Source organism: Aulostomus chinensis, chromosome 10, assembly GCF_037954235.1.
Source record: "Aulostomus chinensis isolate RoL2024-O1b breed Wild chromosome 10, RoL_Achi_v1.0, whole genome shotgun sequence".
Taxonomy (NCBI): Eukaryota; Metazoa; Chordata; class Actinopteri; order Syngnathiformes; family Aulostomidae; genus Aulostomus; species Aulostomus chinensis.
Genome location: NC_141329.1, coordinates 23,194,777 through 23,217,610, shown reverse-complemented (window position 1 = coordinate 23,217,610; position 22,834 = coordinate 23,194,777). Strand labels below are relative to the sequence as shown.

General features: G+C 43.6%; 3 protein-coding genes and 1 pseudogene across 3 annotated transcripts; all 4 read left to right on the top strand.

Annotated features, from left to right (window-relative positions):
- The first annotated feature begins 3,457 nt into the window (after nt 1-3,457).
- On the top strand, nt 3,458-6,923 carry LOC147254928 (uncharacterized). Its single transcript, XM_086215247.1, has one exon. It carries the CDS (start codon nt 3,620-3,622, stop codon nt 5,060-5,062), a length of 1,443 nt encoding a protein of 480 aa, XP_086071373.1. The 5' UTR covers nt 3,458-3,619; the 3' UTR covers nt 5,063-6,923.
- On the top strand, nt 5,676-7,693 carry LOC147254927 (uncharacterized; annotated as a pseudogene).
- Nucleotides 7,694-13,182: 5,489 nt separating this feature from the next.
- LOC147254926 (uncharacterized) lies at nt 13,183-15,864 on the top strand. The gene has a single exon (XM_086216511.1). It carries the CDS (start codon nt 13,281-13,283, stop codon nt 15,843-15,845), a length of 2,565 nt encoding a protein of 854 aa, XP_086072637.1. The 5' UTR covers nt 13,183-13,280; the 3' UTR covers nt 15,846-15,864.
- Nucleotides 15,865-19,293: 3,429 nt separating this feature from the next.
- On the top strand, nt 19,294-22,254 carry LOC147254925 (claudin-8-like). Its single transcript, XM_086216512.1, has one exon. It carries the CDS (start codon nt 19,304-19,306, stop codon nt 20,396-20,398), a length of 1,095 nt encoding a protein of 364 aa, XP_086072638.1. The 5' UTR covers nt 19,294-19,303; the 3' UTR covers nt 20,399-22,254.
- The last annotated feature ends 580 nt before the right edge of the window (nt 22,255-22,834 follow it).

Sequence of the window (22,834 nt, the reverse complement as noted above, 5' to 3'; positions counted from 1 at the left end):
TTCTCCTCACCACATTACGAAAGTTTGGGTTTGGAGATAACTTTGTAAACTGGATCAAAACATTTTACCGCACTCCCAGTGCTTGTGTCAGAACAAATGATCAAACTTCTCCAAGCTTCTCTCTCCCAAGAGGAACCAGGCAGGGTTGTCCACTTTCCCCTTCCCTTTTTGCTATATTCATAGAGCCACTCGCAGCTGCAGTTTGGCAGAACAACAACATCAAGGGAATTGATAGAAAAAATGTGAACCATAAGATAAGCCTTTATGCTGATGATGTATTACTTTTCCTACGTAATGCACAATCATCTCTCCCTGAAACGATAGCACTCATTGATAAATTCTCAACCATTTCTGACTACTCAATTAATTGGAGCAAGTCAACTGTTCTTCCCATCAACTCAGGTGGGGGAGGGGGGTCAGGAGGGAGGGAGGTAAGGGGGTGGAGAGGGAGATAGAGGTGGATTGTTTGGTACCTGGGACTTGCGAGCCTGGGACCCTGCTACTCCCCGGGGGGTCGCACCCACATTTGGGAGGGGTTTGCTAACCTCGGCGGGGGCCCTGGCGCGATGTCCTGGACTGCCGCCACTCCCAGACAATGGGAAGATGCTGGGGGACATCTGAGGGATGGGGGCTGACCTGGGTGCCTCCCCCAATTTTAACTACATTCTAGTCATCCACATCATCACATCTACATTCCCACACACAACACGCACCCTGCACCCAGCTGGGGGGGGGGGGGGGGGGGCAGCTGGGGCAGGGTGTGGGTCCAGTGCTGCCTCTTTTGCTGACTGCACCATTGCAGGCCTGGGGGTCTGGCCAGTGCTCTTGGGGGGGGGGGGGGGGATGGTCCTCCTCCCGGCGTGGTGGTTGGGCTGGGGTTGGTCGTAGGCCCTGCTGTTGTGCGGTGGATCGCTTGCTGGCGGTTTCACTAAGTCTGAGGGGCCCTGAACCGTATCAGCATCTATGGAGTATTCAGCCCCTGTATGGAGGAAGATGAGGGTATGATTGTTTTGTCCGGGGGTGGCGGTCCTGGGCGTGCGTGCCTTCGGCTCACCCTGGCAGGCAGGCTGGGCCTCTCAGAGGAGTGGGGGGTCCTGGCTGGCTGGCTGGTGGTGCCCTATAGCCTGAAGCCCGCCTGCTCTGGGGGGAGGGGGAGAACAAGGGATGGGTGGAAGGGATGGGGATTGAGGGTTGGGGGGGGGGGGTTAGCCCTGTACGGGGGCGGTGGGCCTGGTCATTGTGGTTGGGCCTGTGGCTGTTTCCTGGGGGGAGGGGTGGCCTGGGGCTGCCCTTGTCCTGGGGGTTTCTGGGTGCTCTGGTGGCCTGGTCCTGACCTACCTGCTATCCTGGACTGGGTGTGTGATGTCCTGGCCCCCCCACATCAGCTACAGCCAGCTACGCACAGCATCCAAGACAAACCGTAGCACATACACACACATACACACGCGTATACACACATACACGCATGCGACGCACAACTGACCCATAATCACACACTCAGACATTTATCTAAAAATTATATTAAACCAAATGGTAAGCCTGCACTGGAAACTCTGCAACCAATGTTTTTTCCTTTTTTTTCTTTTCTCCTCTCTGTTGTTGTTGTTACTTTTTCTTTGTTTGTTTGTTTTTTTTCTGCTATTGTTGTAGTTGTTGTTTTTGTCCCCCCCCCCCCCCTTGTCTTCCCTATCCTGTCCCTGTTCTCTCTTTCTATCCACTCCTGAGCCTCAGTCCGGTAGCTTTATCAATGAACCAACACCATTCCTAATACAATTAAGCATAAATGGCAATAGGCACCAGGAAACTCTTTGTACACAAGCCAAAACGCCTCACCGTATTCTAGAACCTGTTCTGGCAACCCAACTATGTCCCACCAGTCCAGTTTCCATCCGCTTCCACACACTCCTGTTTTTATCGGATATAAAGCCTCAAGAATTGAACCTGATTCTCACAGCGTGAGCATCAGATCCAACAGACATCAGCCTTCTCTGCAGCGCAGCAACAGCTCTGCTAGACAACAGCTAGCGACTCCGCTGCAGAATGTCTCTCAAATAATGACAGCAAATGGAGCTCTTATCAACCCTCCAGTGGTCTTTAACCCAGGTTTGCCTGAAAACACCTCCATGTTTTACCAAGCTAGCATGTTTCCCCACTCTTCTCTGAGAAGCTCCACCATGGTGCAAGTCTTTATACACCAGGAAACTCTTTGTACAAAAGCCAAAACGCCTCACTGTATTCTAGAGCCTGTTCTGGCAACCCAACTATGTCCCACCAGTCCAGTTTCCATCCGCTTCCACACACTCCTGTTTTTATCGGATATAAAGCCTCAAGAATTGAACCTGATTCTCACAGCGTGAGCAGTGGTGGTGTGTACATTTAAGAAGTAAATTCATGAATCAAAACAAAGTACTTTTATCGTCTATCATCATTTCAACTGCTGAACAATAGATGGAAGACATGAAGGTAAACTTTTAGGGTTTATACAAGTGCACTGACAGCATATTCACGTTTTTGTACCATAACTGTACTTTATCATTTATACTGCAAATAAAATATGAGGGTGTGTAATCAGGTTATAACTACTGTGTATAAAGAGTGGCTTTTCCTTCCAGGTCTCTAGGTGAAACTGACTGTCCTAGATTTTAGAATACTCATTGTTGACTTGTGTTTTTTACTTTTGTAAATATAATTAAATTTTGATTTTTATTATGATTAATTTTTTTTACTGTGACAATTCTTTTGTCACCGCTCATTTAGAAGTAACATAAGTTACAAATGATGTTCCTGCAGAATATTTTCATGATAAGCGTTGATCTCTTTTTTTCTTTTTTCTTGTACATCCTATCATGTTTGGGGTTACAGGACGAAAACATTGACAAAACAAAAAGTAGACCAGGTTTCTCTCTAAAAGAAGTAGTAAGCAGTGAATGTGTAAATGCACATTCATATGTATATATACATTCTTTTTATATCTATATATGCATATATATACTCAGATAGAAAAGCCAATTTGAAGCAATGATTCAGTTTCAAAATATTCAATTCCGTTAGAAGTTTATTGCAATTCAGTTCCAAATAATGACTTAAATTTCAAATTTTGCTATTTAAATCCATCCATCCATTCATTTTCACCCTGGACAGGTCATCAGTCCATCATAGGGCCAACATAAATAGACAGACAGCCATTCACACTCACAGTTGCACCAAAGGTTTTAGAGTAGCAATCAGCCTCGTCCCCTCTTGATGTCTTTGGACTGTGGGTGGAAGCCGGAGTACCAGAGAGAACCTACACAGGCAGTGAGATTCTGTGATCATCACTAATGTGACAGTGAGGTTCTGTGATCATCACTCGTGACAGTGAGATTCAGTGATCATCACTCGTGACAGTGAGATTCTGTGATCATCACTAATGTGACAGTGAGATTCTGTGATCATCACTGAATTCATTGTCAGTCATTTTGACTTCAGTTAGATCACTTAGATCTGATTTAGGGATCTTATAAGTGAGCTGCTGGACAAGATGTAACATTACGAAAAGAAGGAGTCATCACATCAAGCAAATTCAGGATCCGTCTGGTTTATAGACACAGACTCTGAGTATCAGTGTGAAGACCCTGGTATGCAACAGTCCTTTGAAATGCAGAGTGAAGATAGGACCTCACCTGAAGAGGAGGAAGCCAACAATTGTGATTCTACACTTGAGGTTCAGGAGGGACACGAGGTGGAGGAAACCCTCAGATCCCTGCAGCTGGAGTTTAGAGAACTGGTCAACAACATGCAACAGCTTGAGTGCACCAACAGTCAGTCGCAGAAGCTGTTTGCTAAGGAGCGCTCCTTGGTGGAGGAAATGATCGCCAAACACGAGAAGGAAATGCAGGCGTTGCAGAGTGAGGCCAGTGAGAGGGAGGAGAAGCTGCTTCAGCAGAATTCCTCCTTACAAGAGCAGATAAATATCCTTAAAAGAGACCTTGAAGATTCACAGGTCAAAAGGAGTACCAGGGAGAGAAGCCTCATGGATCGGAACGAGTTCCTCACAGGTGAACTGGAGGATGCTCAGCGAGGTCTCAGAAAAAATTCTGATACCTTTAACCAACTGCTAAAGGAGGTCGCCTTAAAGTCTGAGCTTAATGCGAAATATGAAAAGGAACTGCAAACTCGTGAGAGACTAGAAGCAGAGCTCGATTCTCTTCGCACCAGCCTGGCTGCAGCCACACAGAGAGCTGAGCATTTGGTGGCTGTTCACGCAGGAACACAAGAAGCTCTGCTGCAGAAGCTGGCCAAGGCAGAGGCACGAGCGAACAGCATGGAGAATGAGATTCACCAGATGAAAATGCAGCTGACAGACAAGGACGTGCTGCTAAATGTCCTTCAGCGGGACAAGGACCAGCTTGCTGCACATGTTCAAGACCTGGAAACTCATCTGCAAGCTCAAGGGGAACTGCTCAGCCATCAAAAAGCCACAGAGATGGAGTTTGCCGATAGCAAGATTGCAGGTGTCATGTTACGAGAGCGTGTCGAAGAGCTTGAGCGGGAAAGGGAAGAACTGAACACAAAGATGAAAGAACGAACTAAGCTAGCTAAGAAAACACTGGAGCTGAAGAAGAAGTTAGATCTCCTTCTGGAGGAGGAGAAAAAGAGAACTGAAGAACTGCAAAAGGAAATAAACAGGCTTCAAACTGAAGAGAGGACATCAAAAAAGAAACAGCATATGGGAGAAGCACAGGAAAGTGACCGTCACGGGCAACTCAACATCTTCCTGCAGACCCAGTTGGCATGTCAAGAAGAAAGGTTTCAAATGCAAGTGGCCAACCTGAAATCCCAGATGGAGCAGAGGGTTGAGAAGCTGCAGCATGAACTGGAGCAGAGTCGAGTCACACAACAAAACATGCTTCACCAAAGAGAGTTAATGCGCTCAGACCAAGAAGTATACAATCGCCAAAAGTGTACAGAAGGGATGAACTTTAGGGAGGCCCTGAAATTTCAGTTAGAGAGGGCCAGCCATCAATTTGCAGTTGCTATTTCCAAGGTTGCCAATAAGAGCAGCACTCAGCTCACCAGCTGAAGCTGTGCAAAGGGTGGATGTTCAGGACCATCTTAACTCATCCATGCTATGGCTTTAAAAATCAACACCAGTAAGCAGCAGCTGACATCAGGATGAGATTGAAAACTCCTGATGATGCTTGGGGGGCTGGAGCCTTACCTGCTGTCACTGGTTGGGGACAGAGGGAGGGGTACATCTGTTTTAGTGACATTTGTCATTTAAAGCTGTGATGATGCTTGGATTGTTGGCTAAAATTCTTTTGTTTTAAACCTCTGAAAAATAAATGTGAAAACCCTACTTTTGTCATTTGCTCTCTGAACTTCTCAGACAAGAGAAAAGCTGACAGGATCATATGTTTATGTGAGGAGCACCTTACTGCTGTCACTGTTACTGCTGGCATTTATTTCAGGAATAAAGAAGACCAACAAGCAGATGATTCTTGCTAATTGATTGTGTTCACAATTATCTTTACAGTTATAGATATTCTCACTACATTCACCATTGAAAAGACAAGGCTATTTAAAATAAATTTAAAATAACTATAACTGACCATTATCTTAAGTTCCTTCAGGTTCAGAGCACATTAACAGTCTTAACAATACAACCTTCAGCTTCAGACAAACTATTTCCAAAAATGGTATGGAGACATCCATCCACCAACTACAGCTACCAATCCAGACACCTATACACACGCAGCAGTGTGGCGAATCTCCGAACACTGAAACCAACAGAGGTCATAACAGTCATAAGGTTTTGTATGTCAAAAAATGCATTTCATGTGGTAGTACCACATTTATCTGGACATTCATATGGACGCCTTTAAATATGGTTAAAAAGTCTTTTTCAATGGTGTACTTGATGTCTTTACAAAGTTTGTGACTTACAGATACCTAGTAAGAACAATGCTTGTGCAGGACAGTGCATGATTTTATTTGTGTGTTTTGCTGATGTATAGAAACAGTCACACAAAGGCTAGGCTTCAGTCTTCAAATTAAACAGACTGATATTTTATTGTATTGTAAGCTTTGATAAGCAGGCACTCCTGGGAACTCATGGATCTGAAAAATCATCTGAGTAAACATGAGACGCAGCTTTCAGACTGCTTGTTAAAGGTGTGGACCTGAAGGCACCTCATTAGTGTTTGCCAAGCACACATTGACCATCACAGCACAATTGAGGGATGAGAAGAATTCGCAAGTCACTTTGAATGGAAGGACATTGAAAAAACATTGGAGTTCATTTTCAGGTTGAACCCAGATTCATATATGAGCAGGAAACAAAAACAACCACAAAAACAGCAACAACAAAACAGAAAATTCCTATACCAATTTTTGTATTTTTTTTCCCTCATGAAGTACTGGGTAGAAATCCTTCAGAGTGTGATCAAAAGCAAATACTTTTTACTTTCTCTATCAGTCTCATACACATTACATATATTTACATATATAAACATGAAGGACTGTTTGTATCTCTGCCAGTAAAACATGGTGTCATTGGTGTTTTTATTGCTGTTGTATCTTGAAAATATTTGGGGATGCAATGTCACTATTATTCTGTAGATGAGTAATCTATCTTTTTTGTACATTATGGCTGTGTGTGTGTGTGTGTGTGTGAGAGAGAGAGAGAGAGAGAGAGAGATAGTGTAAAAAAGTGATATTTGCTCACTTGTGGACATCAAGAGTACTGCAGAGGTTTTTGTGCAACACTGAATGAATTTAGTTTTAACATCTAATTTGATAAAATAAATCAGCACGTGATGAGGATGTTTAAGTTGGAAACTTATTTCTGGTTTTGCCCTGTGTGTTTGCTGGAGGGAACTGGGAGAGGCTCTTTACATCGGCTGGGTGACCGGCGCCTTCCTTTTTGCTTCCGCCATGTTGTTTGTCTGCCGCCGTTTCCCGTCAGACAAAGGATCATTTGACATTTACCACCCAGATAACTTGTTAGGTTATAAGCCCTCACAAAGCCAGCCAGCTCTGATGAGGTATCACTCCATTTCCAGTGTCTCCAGCATCAGATCCAACAGACATCAGCCTTCTCTGCAGCGCAGCAACAGCTCTGCTAGACAACAGCTAGCGACTCCGCTGCAGAATGTCTCTCAAATAATGACAGCAGATGGAGCTCTTATCAACCCTCCAGTGGTCTTTAACCCAGGTTTGCCTGAAAACACCTCCATGTTTTACCAAGCTAGCATGTTTCCCCACTCTTCTCTGAGAAGCTCCACCATGGTGCAAGTCTTTATACACCAGGAAACTCTTTGTACATAAGCCAAAACGCCTCACTGTATTCTAGAGCCTGTTCTGGCAACCCAACTATGTCCCACCAGTCCAGTTTCCATCCGCTTCCACACACTCCTGTTTTTATCGGATATAAAGCCTCAAGAATTGAACCTGATTCTCACAGCGTGAGCAGTGGTGGTGTGTACATTTAAGAAGTAAATTCATGAATCAAAACAAAGTACTTTTATAGTCTATCATCATTTCAACTGCTGAACAAATAGATGGAAGACACAAGGGTAAACTTTTAGGGTTTATACAAGTGCACTGACAGCACATTCATGTTTTTGTACCATAACTGTACTTTATCATTTATACTGCAAATAAAATATGAGGGTGAGTAATCAGGTGATAACTCTTGTGTATAAATAGTGACTTCTCCTTACATTAGCAATTCTAGTAAAAACTGACTGTCCTAGATTTTAGAATAGTCACTGTTGACTTGTTTTTTTTATTTTTGTAAATATAATTAAGAGTTTTGTTATGGTTGAATTGTTGTTTTCAATTCTTGAGTGTGTGTGTGTGTGTGTGTGTGTGTGTGTGTGTGTGTGTGTGTGTGTGTGTGTGTGTATACGCATGCGTGTGTTGAATGAAGCAGTTCAGTCACAAGCTGTTTGTGAAGAGCTTTGTTTCCCATGCTGGCATCAGGTTTCCGAAGACATCGTCGTCGTCCTCCGCTTCATCCGGTGGGTCCGGGTCACGGGGGCAGCAGTTTCAGCAAGGAAGCCCAGACTGCCCTCTCCCCAGCCACGTCAACCAGCTTTTCCGGGAGGATCCCGAGGCGTTCCCAGGCCAGCCGAGAGATATAATCCCTCCACTGTGTCCTTGGTCGGCCTCGAGGCCTCCTCCCGGTTGGACATGCCTGGAAAATTTCCTGAGGGAGGCGTCCAGGAGGCATCCTCACCAGATGCCTGAACCACCTCAACTGGCTCCTCTCGACATGGAGGAGCAGCGGCTCTACTCTGAGTCCCTCCCGAATGACTGAGCTTCTCACCTTATCTCCAAGGGAGAGCCCAGCCACCCTGCGGAGGAAACTCATTTCGGCCGCATGTCGCGATCTTGTTCTTTCGGTCATTACCCACAGCTCATGACCATAGGTGAGGATTGGAACGTAGATTGACCGGTAAATCGAGAGCCTCGCCTTTTGGCTAAGCTGCCTCTTCACCACAACAGACTGGTTTAGCACCCGCAAGACTGTGGATGCCGCCCCAATCCGCCTGTCAATCTCCCGCTCCATCTTACCCTCACTCGTGAACAAGACCCCAATATACTTAAACTCCTCCACCTGAGGTAAGACCTCCCCCCCGACCCGGAGTAGGCAAACCACCCTTTTCCGGCTGAGGACCATGTCCTCAGACTTGGAGGCACTGATTCTCATCCCAGCCGCTTCACATTCGGCTGCAAACTGTCCCAGCAAGAGCTGGAGGTCGTGGCCCAATGGCGCTAAGAGGACTACGTCATCCACAAACAGCCCTCCCACCACCAAATAGACCCCCTCCGCCACCCGGCTGCACCTAGAAATTCTGTCCATAAAAGTTATGAACAGAACCAGTGACAAAGGGCAGCCTTGGCGGAGTCCAACCCTCACTGGGAACAAGTCCGACTTACTACTGGCCACGCAGACCAGACTCTCACTCCTCCGGTAGAATGACCGAATGGCCCTTTGTAAAGGGCCATCCACCCCATACTCCCGGAGTACCCCCCACAGTATGCTCCTGAGAACACGGTCGTAGGCCTTCTCCAAGTCCACAAAGCACACGTGGACTGGTTGGGCAAACTCCCATGCCCCCTCCAGCACCCTAGCGAAGGTGACGAGCTGATCCACGGTTCCACGGCTGGGACGAAAACCACACTGCTCCTCCTCGATCTGAGTTTCGACTAATGCCCTGACCCTCCTCTCCAGTACCCTGGTGTAGACCTTACCAGGGAGGCTGAGAAGTGTGATCCCCGATAGTTGGAACACACCCTCTGGTCCCCTTTCTTAAAGACGGGGACCACCACCCCGGTCTGCCACTCCAAAGGCACTTCAGCTGATGTCCACGCAATGTTGCAGAGACGTGTTAGTCAAGACAGCCCCACTACATCCAGAGCCTTGAGATACCCAGGGCGGATCTCATCCACCCCGGGGGCTCTGCCACCGTGGAGTTGTTTAACTGCTTCGGCGACTTCTGCCCCGGAGATTGGACAACCCCCCGCCCCCCCAAGCACTCCCTAGATTCTGTCTCCTCCATGGAGTACATGTTGGTGGGATTGAGGAGTTCCTCAAAGTATTCCTTCCACCGCCCAATTATCTCCCCAGTTGACGTCAGCAGCCTCCCGCCCCCTCTGTAAACAGTGTGGGCAAGTTGCCGCCTTCCCCCCCTGAGGCGACTGACGGTTTGCCAGAACCTTTTCGGAGCCGACCAATAGTCGTTCTCCATGGCCTCACCGAACTCTTCCCAAGCCCGAGTTTTTGCTTTGGCAACCGCCACAGCTGCACACCGTTTGGCCTGCCGGTACCGGTCGGTACCAGTCGGCTGCCTCTGGAGACCCACAGGCCAGCCCGAGGCACTCCCAGGCCAGCCTAGAGATATAATCCCACCAGCATTTCCTGGGTTGGCCCCAAGGCCTCCTCCCCGTCAAACATATCTGGGTTGTCTGGAGGACATTCCTACAGGCCATGGCGGGCCTTTTTTCTCTACCTCGGTCAACGGTCAGCAAACCGCGGCTCTGGAGCCACATGCAGCTCTTCAATCTCCTTGGTGCGGCTCCCTTTGGTGTTGACAAAAAAAAAAAAATGAAAATGATTTTTTTTTTAATGAAAATGAATAACTGTTATTTCTTAATTGAATTTTTATTTATACATTATTATTTTTGCATTTTATTTTCTAATACTACAGTTATATAGCCTATTTTAACATCTAATTTTGTAAACTTTTTTAAAAAATAATTTGTCAACTAAAATATGCGTCACATCGACTTCTATAGCCCTCGCCTTTGCCTGCAGGCGGCTTCTTGAGTGTGCGACCCATTCATTATGACATGAGACTGTGTTGAAAAAGGAGACTTTAACTCTGCATGGACGGATGAATTTGCCTTCACTGCTAACGACGCTGGATTCCTGGTGTGCTTGATATGTGTAAACAAATGATCAAACAACAAAAAATGTCATGTTGAAAGACATTTTCATTTCAAGCACTCAGCATTCATTGGAAAATACCCAAGCGAAGATGAGCAAAAGAAAGCAATTTCAGGACTGCAATGGAAAGCTGAACAGAGCAAACATACGTTAAAGAAGTAGTTGCCAGTTGTGTAGCAGCTCAGGAGATCGTAAAGAGACGAAGCCGTTCACAGATGGGGAATACATCAAAGAAATGTTCATAAAAATATCAGAGCATCTCTTCTCCGACTTCAGAAACAAAGGGGAACTTGATCAGAAAATTAGAGAAATGCCTCTCTCTGCAAAGAAAAAATCTAGGAAGGACTCAAATAGGCCTGCATAGTTCACTTTTATTTATTTCAGAGTAGGCCCACACATGCACACTGCACTTCTGTTTGTTTTATTCAGTGGTTGTAACATTGTGTAAGTGTTTGTTAAAGGGACAGTTTAAAATAATTTTACAACTTTTAAAAGTTTATAAGTTGTGTTGTGTTTTGTGGCTCCAGACTGTTTTTCTTTGGCGAAAGAGGGGGCGAAATGGCTCTTTTGATAAAAACAAAAGGTTGCAGACCCCTGACCTAGGTGGTGCGATTGAGCAAAGTGGACTTTTTTCCTTTTTTTTTTTAGATTATCAAACTTTTGCGTATGTGCGTAACAAATTGGTGAGTTTTTCAGTGTGTTTAGGGGGTCAAAGTAATGTTCAATGTGGCGAACAAATATTACAAACAAGAGGATCTTCACCCCAAAGTGTCTTTGGGCTCAGGGATCAATTTATTCCACAAAATACTTGAACTAATACCAGACAAATTACTACTGGATGGACATGCACACACTGATGGTTTTATATGTATTTGATCAGCCCATTAATGTAGATCACAAATTTAATTTAATTAAATGAAATAATGTGTGTGACAGCTAGTTTTCTGATATTGGCACACTCATTGTTAAGTATTTATCATGTTTCTGTTGAGTAACAGACATCTCTCACCTTGGAGGACAGTTAAAGGTTCATTCATTCATCATCTCCCAGCTGTGTGCTACGTCACATGAACTTACCCGAGTCTAATGTTGCTGCACTGTATGTGAGCACATAAATATTCATTGAGGAAGTGGCATCCAGTGAAATGACACATGTATATGATATGCGATAGTCATTTTCAAAAAAATGTATTTTTAAAGTATTTGAAATTTTTATCTGTTTTTATTTTCTAAAACTATTACAATACCAGTTGTTTCACGAATTATTAAGGATATCTTACAGGAGGTCTGAGGTATCAGTATAGCTATGCATTAGCACTAGCTAACATTGTGCATAAACTGGGCCTAAGATGAGGTATGCTGTGCATGTTGTTGAATAGCAACAATATTGTCATCTTTCGTACGCATAAAGGTTGTCTGCTTTCATTGTATATTTTAATATATATTGCTGTCATTACTGCTAAGGTAGAGAGGAGCATGGTAAATTCCATTGTGTTAATTTTGTCAACGTTACCTTTACGTTGTGATATGTTTCATTCCGTAATTGCTGGGCCTGACACAACTTCTCTGTGTACAGGATTAAATTGTTACATTGCTGTTTGTTCACAGTTTAGGATTTATTCCTCTATGAAACCTGCTTCTGTTTGGAAAGTGAAAAATAAGTAGAGAACTATAGGTCATTGGACCCAGTACCTAGGCAGGACTGAATGAAGCTCCACTGTTTTCTTCGTCTCTCTTTTTTTTTTTGTGCATCGGATCACGTTTGGGGTTACAGGACGAAAACATTGATAAAACAAAAAGCAGAACAGGTGCCTCTCTTAAAGAAGTGTTAAGCAGTGAATGTGTAAATGCATATACATATGTATATATACATTCTTTTTATATCTATATATGCATATATATACTCAAGTCAGATAGAAAAGCCATTTTGAAGCAATGATTCTTTTTCATAATATTCAATTTCATTTGAAGTTTATTGCAATTCAGTTCCAAATAATGAGTTAAATTTCAAATTTTGCTATTTAAATCCATCCATCCATTCATTTTCACCCTGGACAGGTCACCAGTTCATCACAGGGCCAACATATATAGACAGACAGCCATGCACACTCATAGTCACACCAACGGTTTCAGAGTATCAATCAGCCTCCTCCCCTCTTGCTGCCTTTGGACTGTGGGTGGTGTACCACAGAAAACCCAGCAGGCACAGGGAGAAAATGGAGACTCCACACAGAAAGATTCCCTGCCCGAGCCGGGACTCTAAACAGAACCTTCTTGCTTTAGGCGACAGTGCTGACCACTGCACCACCACAATTTAAATCCATATTTTAAATAAAATGTTTAAAGCTGCCCAGTTCAAATTCAAATGTAAGACATCCAAATTCAGTTTTACAAGTGGCAATTTTTTTAAGACCCAATGTTTTTTGCATGCCATCCACAGCTTGATGCTGGATATCCAGGATTTGAGAAAGATATAAGGGACAAAGTAACAAACTCTCCCTGAAGTCCACGGAGCAGTCGATGAAAGTAAGAGCCTCCCCCTCGCCTGAAGTCCCAGTCAGAGCACAGAGGATCCACAATAATGTGACCAGTGAGATTCAGTGATCATCAATAACGTGAACAGTGAGATCAGTGATCATCACTGAATCCATTGTCAGTCATTTTGACTTCAGTTAGATCACTGAGATCTGATTTAGGGATCTTGTAAGTGGGCTGCTGTACAAGATGTCACATTGCAAAGAGAAGGAGTCATCACATCAAGCAAATTCAGGACCCGTCTGGTTTATAGACACAGATTTTCTAAGTGCACATCAGTATATTGTGCAGTATATTCCTCCACAGAGATATGTCGAAAGAAAAGAAAAGATATACATTTGTTAAGTCAGGACTGGAGAATGATTCCAGTTCAGATTCAGATGAATATCAGTGGGAAGCCAACTGGGAAAAACAAACCTTGAAAAAACAAGGTGAAAAAAGAGATATTCTCCTGGATTTTAGTGAATCCAGTTCAGACTCTGAGTATGAGTGTGAAGACCCTGGTATGCAACAGTCCTTAGAAATGCAGAGTGAAGACAGCACCTCTCCTGAAGAGGAGGAAGAGGGAAACCTTCATTCCCCTGTAGATGCAAACAATAATGATTCTTCACTTGAGGAGAATGAGATGGAGATACTGGAATCAATTTTGACCGTGGTTGGGAATCACAACCAAAGTGTAGAGTTAAGAAACGGGTGTGAAGACCCTAGTTTGCAAAGGTCCTTAGAAATGAGGAGTGAAGATAGCACCTCTCCTGAAGAAGAGGAAGAGGGAGGCCTTCATTCCCCTGTAGATGCCAACAATTGTCATTCTACACTTGAGGAGAATGAGATGGCAAAATTGGAATCACTTCAAAGCAAATTGAGAAATTGCAACCCAAAGACAGACATGATGGAAGAGTCTGATGTTGAATTGGACCTTTCCACTGATGTCGCTGGTGTTGAAGAAATCACAGAATCCTCCAGTTCATCAGATGAGGTGAAGGAAGAAAATCTGACTTCATCACCTCTTCCATCATCCAGTTCCGACAGCTCAGAGATGAGGATATCTGAGCTAGAGAGGGCAGCAGCAGAGCTGGAAACGGACTGTTCAAGTGTGTCTTTCAACAGTGTTCTCAGTCCATCATCAGACACTTCCAGCCTTTGTGATGCTCCCCTCTTAGAAGAGAAACTGGACTTCATAGAAGACTTTGACCAGCTGAAAGAGGAGAGGGCTGAACTGAAGAGTACTCTAAAGGAAGTTCAGAGTATTCATCGTGTCCTGGAGTGGAAGCATCAGCAGTTGGAATTTGATGTACAAAACCTCAAGCTTGAGCTGAAAGAGGAGCAAGAAAAAGCGCATGATTCCACCATGAAGTACAAGGCCACAATAGATGAGCTGAGGAGGACTGAAGAGCAGCACAAATTTGAGGTTCAGGAGAGACACAAGGTGGAGGAAACCCTCAGATCCCTGCAGCTGGAGTTTAGAGAACTGGTCAACAACATGGAAAAGCTTGACTTCGCCAACAGTCAGTCGCAGAAGCTGCTTGCGAAGGAGCGCTCCTTGGTGGACGAAGTAATCGCCAACCAAGTAAAGGAGAAGAACCAAATGCAGGCACTGCAGAGTGAGGCCAGTGAGAGGGAGGAGAAGCTGCTTCAGCAGAATTCCTCCTTACAAGAGCAGATAAATATCCTTAAAAGAGACCTTGAAGATTCACAGGTCAAAAGGAGTACCAGGGAGAGAAGCCTCATGGATCAGAATGAGATCCTCAAGGGTGAACTGGAGGATGCTAAGCGAGATCTCAGAAAGAATTCTGATACCCTTAGTCAAACTCTCTTGGACTGTAATGAGAAAATGAAAGCCTTACAGTCTGAGCTTGATGCTAAATTGGAAAAGGAACTGCAGACTCATGAGAGACTAGAAGCAGAGCTCGATTCTGTTCGCACCAGCCTGGCTTCGGCCACACAGAGAGCTGAGCATTTGGTGGCTGTTCACGCAGGAACACAGGAAGCTCTGCTGCAGGAGAAGGAGGAACACCAAAGTCTTCGAAATAGATTCACAGAGGAAGCATCCAATCACACGGAGGCTGCAAAGAAAATGTCCCAGAAGCTGGCCAAGGCAGAGGCACGAGCAAACAGCATGGAGAATGAGATTCACCAGATGAAAATGCAGCTGACAGACAAGGATGTGCTGCTAAATGTCCTTCAGCGGGACAAGGACCAGCTTGCTGCACATGTTCAAGACCTGGAAACTCGTCTGCAAGCTCAAGGGGAACTGGTCAGCCGTCAAAAAGCCACAGAGATGGAGTTAGCCAAAAGCAAGTTTGCAGGTGTCATGTTAAGAGAGCGTGTAGAAGAGCTTGAGCGGGAAAGGGAAGAACTGAACACAAAGATGAAAGAACGAACTAAGCTAGCTAAGAAAACACTGAAGCTGAAGAAGAAGTTTGACCTCCTTCTGGATGAGGAGAGAAAGAGAACTGAAGAACTGCAAAAGGAAATAAACAGGCTTCAAACTGAAGAGAGGACATCAAAAAAGAAACAGCATATGGGAGAAGCACAGGAAAGTGACCGTCACGGGCAACTCAACATCTTCCTGCAGACCCAGTTGGCATGTCAAGAAGAAAGGTTTCAAATGCAAGTGGCCAACCTGCACTCCCAGATGGAGCAGAGGACTGAGAAGCTGCAGCATGAACTGGAGCAGAGTCGAGTCACACAACAAAACATGCTCCACCAAATAGAGTTAATGCGCTCAGAGCAAGAAGTATACAATCGCCAAAAGTGTACAGAAGAGATTAACTTTAGGGAGGCCCTGAAATTTCAGTTAGAGAGGTCCAACCATCAATTTGCAGTCGCCAGTTCCAAGTTTGCCAGGAAGAGCAGCACTCAGCTCACCAGCTGAAGCTGTGCAAAGGGTGGATGTTCAGGACCATCTTAACTCATCCATGCTTTGGCTTTAAAAACAACATCAGCAACAGAAAGCAGCAGCTGACATCAGGATGAGATTGAAAACTCCTGATGATTCTTGGGGGGCTGGAGCCTTACCTGCTGTCTTTGGATGGGGACAGAGGGAGGGGTTCATCTGTTTTAGTGACATTTGTCATTTAAAGCTGTGATGATGCTTGGATTGTTGGCTAAAATTCTTTTGTTTTTTACCTCTGAAAAATAAATGTCAAAACCCTACTTTTGTCATTTGCTCTCTGAACTTCTCAGACAAGAGAAAAGCTGACAGGATCATATGTTTATGTGAGGAGCACCTTACTGCTGTCACTGTTACTGCTGGCATTTATTTCAGGATGTATTCACTACATCCACCATTGCGAAGACAGGGCTGTTTAAAATAACTACACCTGACCATTTTCTTAAGTTCCTTCAGGTTCAGGCCCGAATAACAGTCACAAGGTTTTGTATGTCAAAAAATGCATTTCATGTGGTAGTACCACATTTATCTGGACATTCATATGGACGCCTTTAAATATGGTTAAAAAGTCTTTTTCAATGGTGTACTTGATGTCTTTACAAAGTTTGTGACTTACAGATACCTAGTAAGAACAATGCTTGTGCAGGACAGTGCATGATTTTATATGTGTGTTTTGCTGATGTATAGAAACAGTCACACAAAGGCGAGGCTTCAGTCTTCAAATGAAACAGACTGATATTTTATTGTATTGTAAGCTTTGATGAGCAGGCACTCCTGGGAACTCATGGAACTGAAAAATCATCTGAGTAAACATGAGATGCAGCTTTCAGACTGCTTGTTAAAGGTGTGGACCTGAAGGCACCTCAGTCGTGTTTGCCAAGCACACATTGACCATCACAGCACAATTGAGGGATGAGAAGAATTCACAAGTCACTTTGAATGGAAGTACATTAAAAAAAACATTGGCGTTCGTTTTCGGGGTGAACCCAGATTCATATCTGACCAGGAAACAAAAATAACAACAACAAAACAGAAAATTCCTATCCCTCATTTTTGTATTTTGCCTCATGAACACTCTAAAAAGAACCGGGTCAAAAAATGACCCAACGATAACCCAGCCACTGGGATAATATTGGACCAACTACAATCTGCATTGTCTTAACCCATTCGCTGGGTTGAATCATTGTAACTCATGTACTGGGTTGTGATATTTCACTTCAGTCAAATATCGCAACTTCAGTGGTTGTAACTAACTATATCAGTGGGTTAAATATAAACTATGTACAGGGTTGTTTATTTCACCCAGTGTAGTGGTTGTAACTAACTATATGACTTGGTTAAATGTCAACCAAACACTGGGTTGTTCATTTAACCCAACCTAGTTTTTGAAATAAACTCTATTGGTGGTTAAATTGGACCCAAGGACAGAGGTCACTGAGGTGATTTAACTCAAAGAAAGGAATAACCATCAAATGAACAAGCCAATTGAAAAATAATAATAAAAATAAATTGAACTGCGCTTTACTGTCCTTTAGAAAATCATTTCTTTCTTTTGACATTTTTTTTTAAGCACCATCACTAAACAGCATCATAAGCCATCACCTTTTTTGGCAAATCACTGAAACTGGGAGGACTTCACACTCAGTCGCAATTGATGTTCTCAAAAAAGCAACATGTGGGGATTCTTTCTTCTTTCCTTCACCAATTTGATATACGGCAGATTGCATAAACTCCCAGGTAGGGCGACACACCAGTGAGTAATTCAAGTCAAAAACAAAATAAGCCTTAAAACAAAGGTCTACGGCACCAAGCAAAGTGTCCACTTCGATGGCGCTGTCTGAGATGATGGTGAAGGCCTGGCTCATCGTCTTATTGTCACCAAGAATCACACATGTGGGAACAGCATCGCATCCTTCAAGTCCTTCAGGTACTGCACCATGTTGGTAACGGAGGCACACAAGCCTCCCCACCACGACAATGTAGCAACAAAGGGGAGGGATTTTTTTTTTTCTTAAACTAATCAAACTTACTGGTAGGATATTAACAAAGGACTTGCAGGACTCTTCTATGGAGGGTCTGTGGACTTTTCCGTCATCCCCCCTGTAGTTTTGTGGAGGAAGTAGACTCGGTAGGACTTTCAAAGCTCCCTCTACAAAATAAAACACATATGATATTAACATCTCAAGAGTATGCCAAGTCCAGAACACTTTTTTGTCATAGCTGGTACAGTATGTGGACTCCTCCAATACATTTACAATACCAGTGGTTCTTAAACATGTTAATTTCAATAACCACCATAAGAGTGTACAAATGGAATGAAATGGACATGCGAGGTTCCATTTGTACACCCAGGATACAGGGTACAAATGGTTCTTGTGTGTTGTGTTCGACAAAGGAAGAAATACGGTCGCTTACCTGGTGTGAAGACATTAAGCCTACGGGCAGTTTTCCCTCTCGCTGGGCAAATGCAAGAATTTGGTCGCTCAAAGTCGGCAAGATCTCGAAGAGTTTCCCCACATTCTCTGGATGCAGCTGCTGGAAATCTTGTGCTATCTGATACTTTTTGAAAGTAGAAGAAAAAAAATTAAAATATGACATATGATATTTCTCCTCAATTCAATGTTATTTTGATTTTGGTAGCATTGGCGAGGTAACAGGTATACTCTATCAAAAATAATTCTTCTACATTTTCTAATAGTGTAGACTTCTTGAAAATGAACTAATGAACTCCCCATTATTTAGCTAGGAACCTCCTAAAACCTGCTCTGGTGGTCCCCAGACCACTGATTGAAAGCCGCTGGTAAACAGGACAAGGACTGGACCAAGTAAAGACACAGGGGGACCCCAGTCCAGTACGTAAACATGTAGTGCATTGCATCAACCATTCAAATAGAGCCACAAAAGCAAAATCACGTCTTCAGTACTTAAGTACTGGGTAGAAATCCTTCAGAGTGTGATCAAAAGCAAATACTTTATACTTTCTCGATCATTCTCATACACATTACATATATTTACAAATATAAACATGTGCAACACTCACAATTTAGTTTTGACATCTACGTTGATAAAATAAATCAGCACGTGATGAAGATGTATAAGTTGAAAACTTATTTCCAGTTTTGCCCTTTGTGTTTGCTGTTGATGATGTCATGGAGAGCACAGACATGCTGCTGTACAACCAGAGGAACCATAAACACAAAATAAGAGGAGGTCACTCCTACCCTCATGACTCAGAGCCAACCAGGTGCCCATGAAGTCTGTTTCCCACAACAAACTGCAGCTCACAGTAAACAAACTTCTCAGATGAGAAGAAAAGCCCGAGTGCCTTGCGCTCGTCTCTGACATGTCTCTTTCTCTGGGATACTGAAGCATTGCAATTGAGTTGCGCGAGCTTTCCTAATTTCAGATCGGGACACAGCTGGGATCTTGTGCATCACTCGATGGTTCAGGGAATTTCAGAGATTGCTGCCATGTGCATCGGCCTGGTTGGGCTGATCGGAGCAGCAGCCACTACTGGATTACCCATGTGGAAAGTGACGGCTTTCATCGGGGAGAATATAATTGTGATGGAGACACGCTGGGAGGGTTTGTGGATGAACTGCTACAGACAAGCCAACATCAGGATGCAGTGTAAGGTGTACGATTCCCTGCTGTTCCTGCCTCCAGAGCTACAGGCCGCCAGGGGTCTGATGTGCTGCTCTGTGGCCTTGTCAGGACTGGGGCTCATGGTGGCTCTGGCAGGAATGCGATGCATGTCTTGTTTTCAGGGTAATCAATGGGCTAAGACCATAATCCTGCTGGTTGCAGGTGGCATGCAGTTCTTGGCCTGTATCTGTGTTTTCATCCCCGTATCCTGGACAGGACACGTCATCATCAGGGACTTTTACAACCCTTTGCTGATTGATGCCCAGAGGAGGGAACTGGGAGAGGCTCTTTACATCGGCTGGGTGACCGGCGCCTTCCTTTTTGCTTCCGCCATGTTGTTTGTCTGTCGCCGTTTCCCGTCAGACAAAGGATCATTTGACATTTACCACCCAGATAACTTGTTAGGTTATAAGCCCTCACAAAGCCAGCCAGCTCTGATGAGGTATCACCCCATCTCCAGTGTGTCCAGCATCAGATCCAACAGACATCAGCCTTCTCTGCAGCACAGCAACAGCTCTGCTAGACAACAGCTAGCGACTCCGCTGCAGGACGTCTCTCAAATAATGACAGCAGATGGAGCTCTAATCAGCCCTCCAGTGGTCTTTAACCCAGGTTTGCCTGAAAACACCTCCCTGTTTTACCAAGCTAGCATGGTTCCCCACTCTTCTCTGAGAAGCTCCAACCATGGTGCAAGTCTTTATACACCAGGAAACTCTTTGTACATAAGCCAAAACGCCTCACTGTATTCTAGAACCTGTTCTGGCAACCCAACTATGTCCCACCAGTCCAGTTTCCATCCGCTTCCACACACTCCTGTTTTTATCGGATATAAAGCCTCAAGAATTGAACCTGATTCTCACAGCGTGAGCAGTGGTGGTGTGTACATTTAAGAAGTAAAATCATGAATCAAAACAAAGTACTTTTATAGTCTATCATCATTTCAACTGCTGAACAATAGATGGAAGACACGAGGGCAAACTTTTAGGGTTTATACAAGTGCACCGACAGCATATTCACGTTTTTGGACCATAACTGTACTTTATCATTTATACTGCAAATAACATATGAGGGTGTGTTATCAGGTTATAACTATTGTGTATAAATAGTGGCTTTTCCTTACATTAGCGATTCTAGTAGAAACTGACTGTCGTAGATTTTAGAGTACTCACTGTTGACTTGTGTTTTTATTTTTTTAATATACCAATTATATTTTGAGATCTATTATGATTAAATTGGTTTAAGGTTTTTTTAATTCTTATGTCTACTGTGACAATTCTTTTGTCACCGCTCATTTAGAAGCAACTGAAGAGAAAAAAAATGTTCTTAGTGACAAATGATGTACCTACAGAATATTTTCATTATTAGCGTTGATCACTGCATGATAAATTAAGGAGTTACAAAAGCTGTGTGTGTGTGTGTGTGTGTGTGTGTGTGTTTGCACGTGTGTTGAGTGACGCAGTTCAGTCACAAGCTGTCGGTGAGTCATGAGACAAAGCTGTTAGTGAAGAGCTTTGTTTCCCACACTGGCACCCTACAGTCTATAAACAGGACTGATTTCAGGAAAATATCTGAAAAATGACAGGGCGGATTTAGAGATATTTAGTAGAACTGTCGGTCATGTGATGCACTTTTGGAGGTGATCCCCCGGATCAAATTATAGATCCTGAATCCTGAGTACCAAGTCATAGGATGTATGTACTCACTGAGAAATCATGCTACCAGTGACAGAGAAAAGAAAATACATGGCAAAAAAAGTAAGAAAGTCATGGACATTAAGAGAATAAATCTGCTAACTGTGTGTGATATTGTAGCAGTCAAATATAATGTAATAAAACGAAAAAAAGGAACAGTGTGAATGAGCGTCAGTAGCAAAGATGAAAGACACTGAAATGGATTTGCATGTAAGTCTGCTTTGGATCAACAACACACCCGTCTGGCACTTCCACATGTTTGTTTAATAGTAACACAATGGCGGCCGGCCTGCTACCATCCAAGCCACCGTCATTATTCACCACTAGATGACACCAAATAACACGATGAGTGTCTGACGCTCTAGACTGGACTCCAGTGCCCCCCTCCCCCTGTCCTCTGCATATCATTAGCTGTAGCTTTGATTTCTGATACATACACACACAGACAAAAAAAAAAAAATCATGTTGCACAATTTCATTCATAACATAAACACTACGTTTAACCAACCCAACCGAGACTGAGTGCATTCTTAAATTCTCAATGTGGATTAATTATGCCTTTTAGAGGAAAATGCATTCTTATTCAATTACATAACTGATGGATGCATTCTTATTTCGCAGGGATTCTTTACTAATGACTGTTGATCATTTTTGCCTTTTCATCTCAGGCGACAAATTGCTTAGAGCCTTTTTAAGAACAGTTTGCAATATTGGTGCCTTCAAGTGTGGAACTCAAGAAATAACACAAACTTTCTAATTTAGACTTCAAATTAGTTCATTTCAAGGGAAATCAATAAAACGTGTCTTCACAGTAACCACAAGAAACTACTGATGCTTCTTTCTGTCTTTCTTTTTTTTTTTCGAGCATCAAATTCAGCAGTTTTCTATCAATGCAACTGTCTCAGTTTCAAGTGGGGGAGGGAAAAAAAAGCAAAGTTGAAATTACATGAACCCATTTTATTTTACCATGAGAATGTGTCGAACACACAGTTTGAGACAGTTAATCTTCAAGGGAGCGTCACGGACCAGTTTGAAGATTAGATTTGCATTTCCATCAGGACTGGAGCAAAGATTTAATCATTCCTCGGTGTACCAAAGCAAAGACGTTGTTGAGGTCGAATGTTGCCAGATTTGAAGATAATCTTCAGGACGTATCCATGTTTGCGGATCAGCAGCTTGGCTGTGCCCTCAATTGAGTGCCTGCACGGGAGGGACCCTCAGCTGTGTCAAGTCAGCCACAGGCAGTTGGAGCGAAGCTGAAAGCAACACTGTGCTTTCATAATAAAAGCTGAGCTCAAGCCGAGACGGTTCCCTTCATTCGGCTCCGAATCCCAACTTAAGTTATCTCATGCCGCTTTCCAAACAGAGCGGGCTTAGAACTATACTTTAGAATTTAATGTAAACCGGACAGACCCAACTTTCCACGTTGAGAAAGCGCAGGGAAACAGTTGCATGAAATATGTGTAAGAGAGAAAAAGAAAAGAAACATCATATATACATAAAAGATGATTTACAAGATAACACCATGATCTGTGATACAGTCATGAGGAAAGGATACTTGGTTGAATGTGCTAAATAACACTAATGTACCAATTAAGACAGAACAGAATATGCGCTGATGGAAGGTGCGTTAGA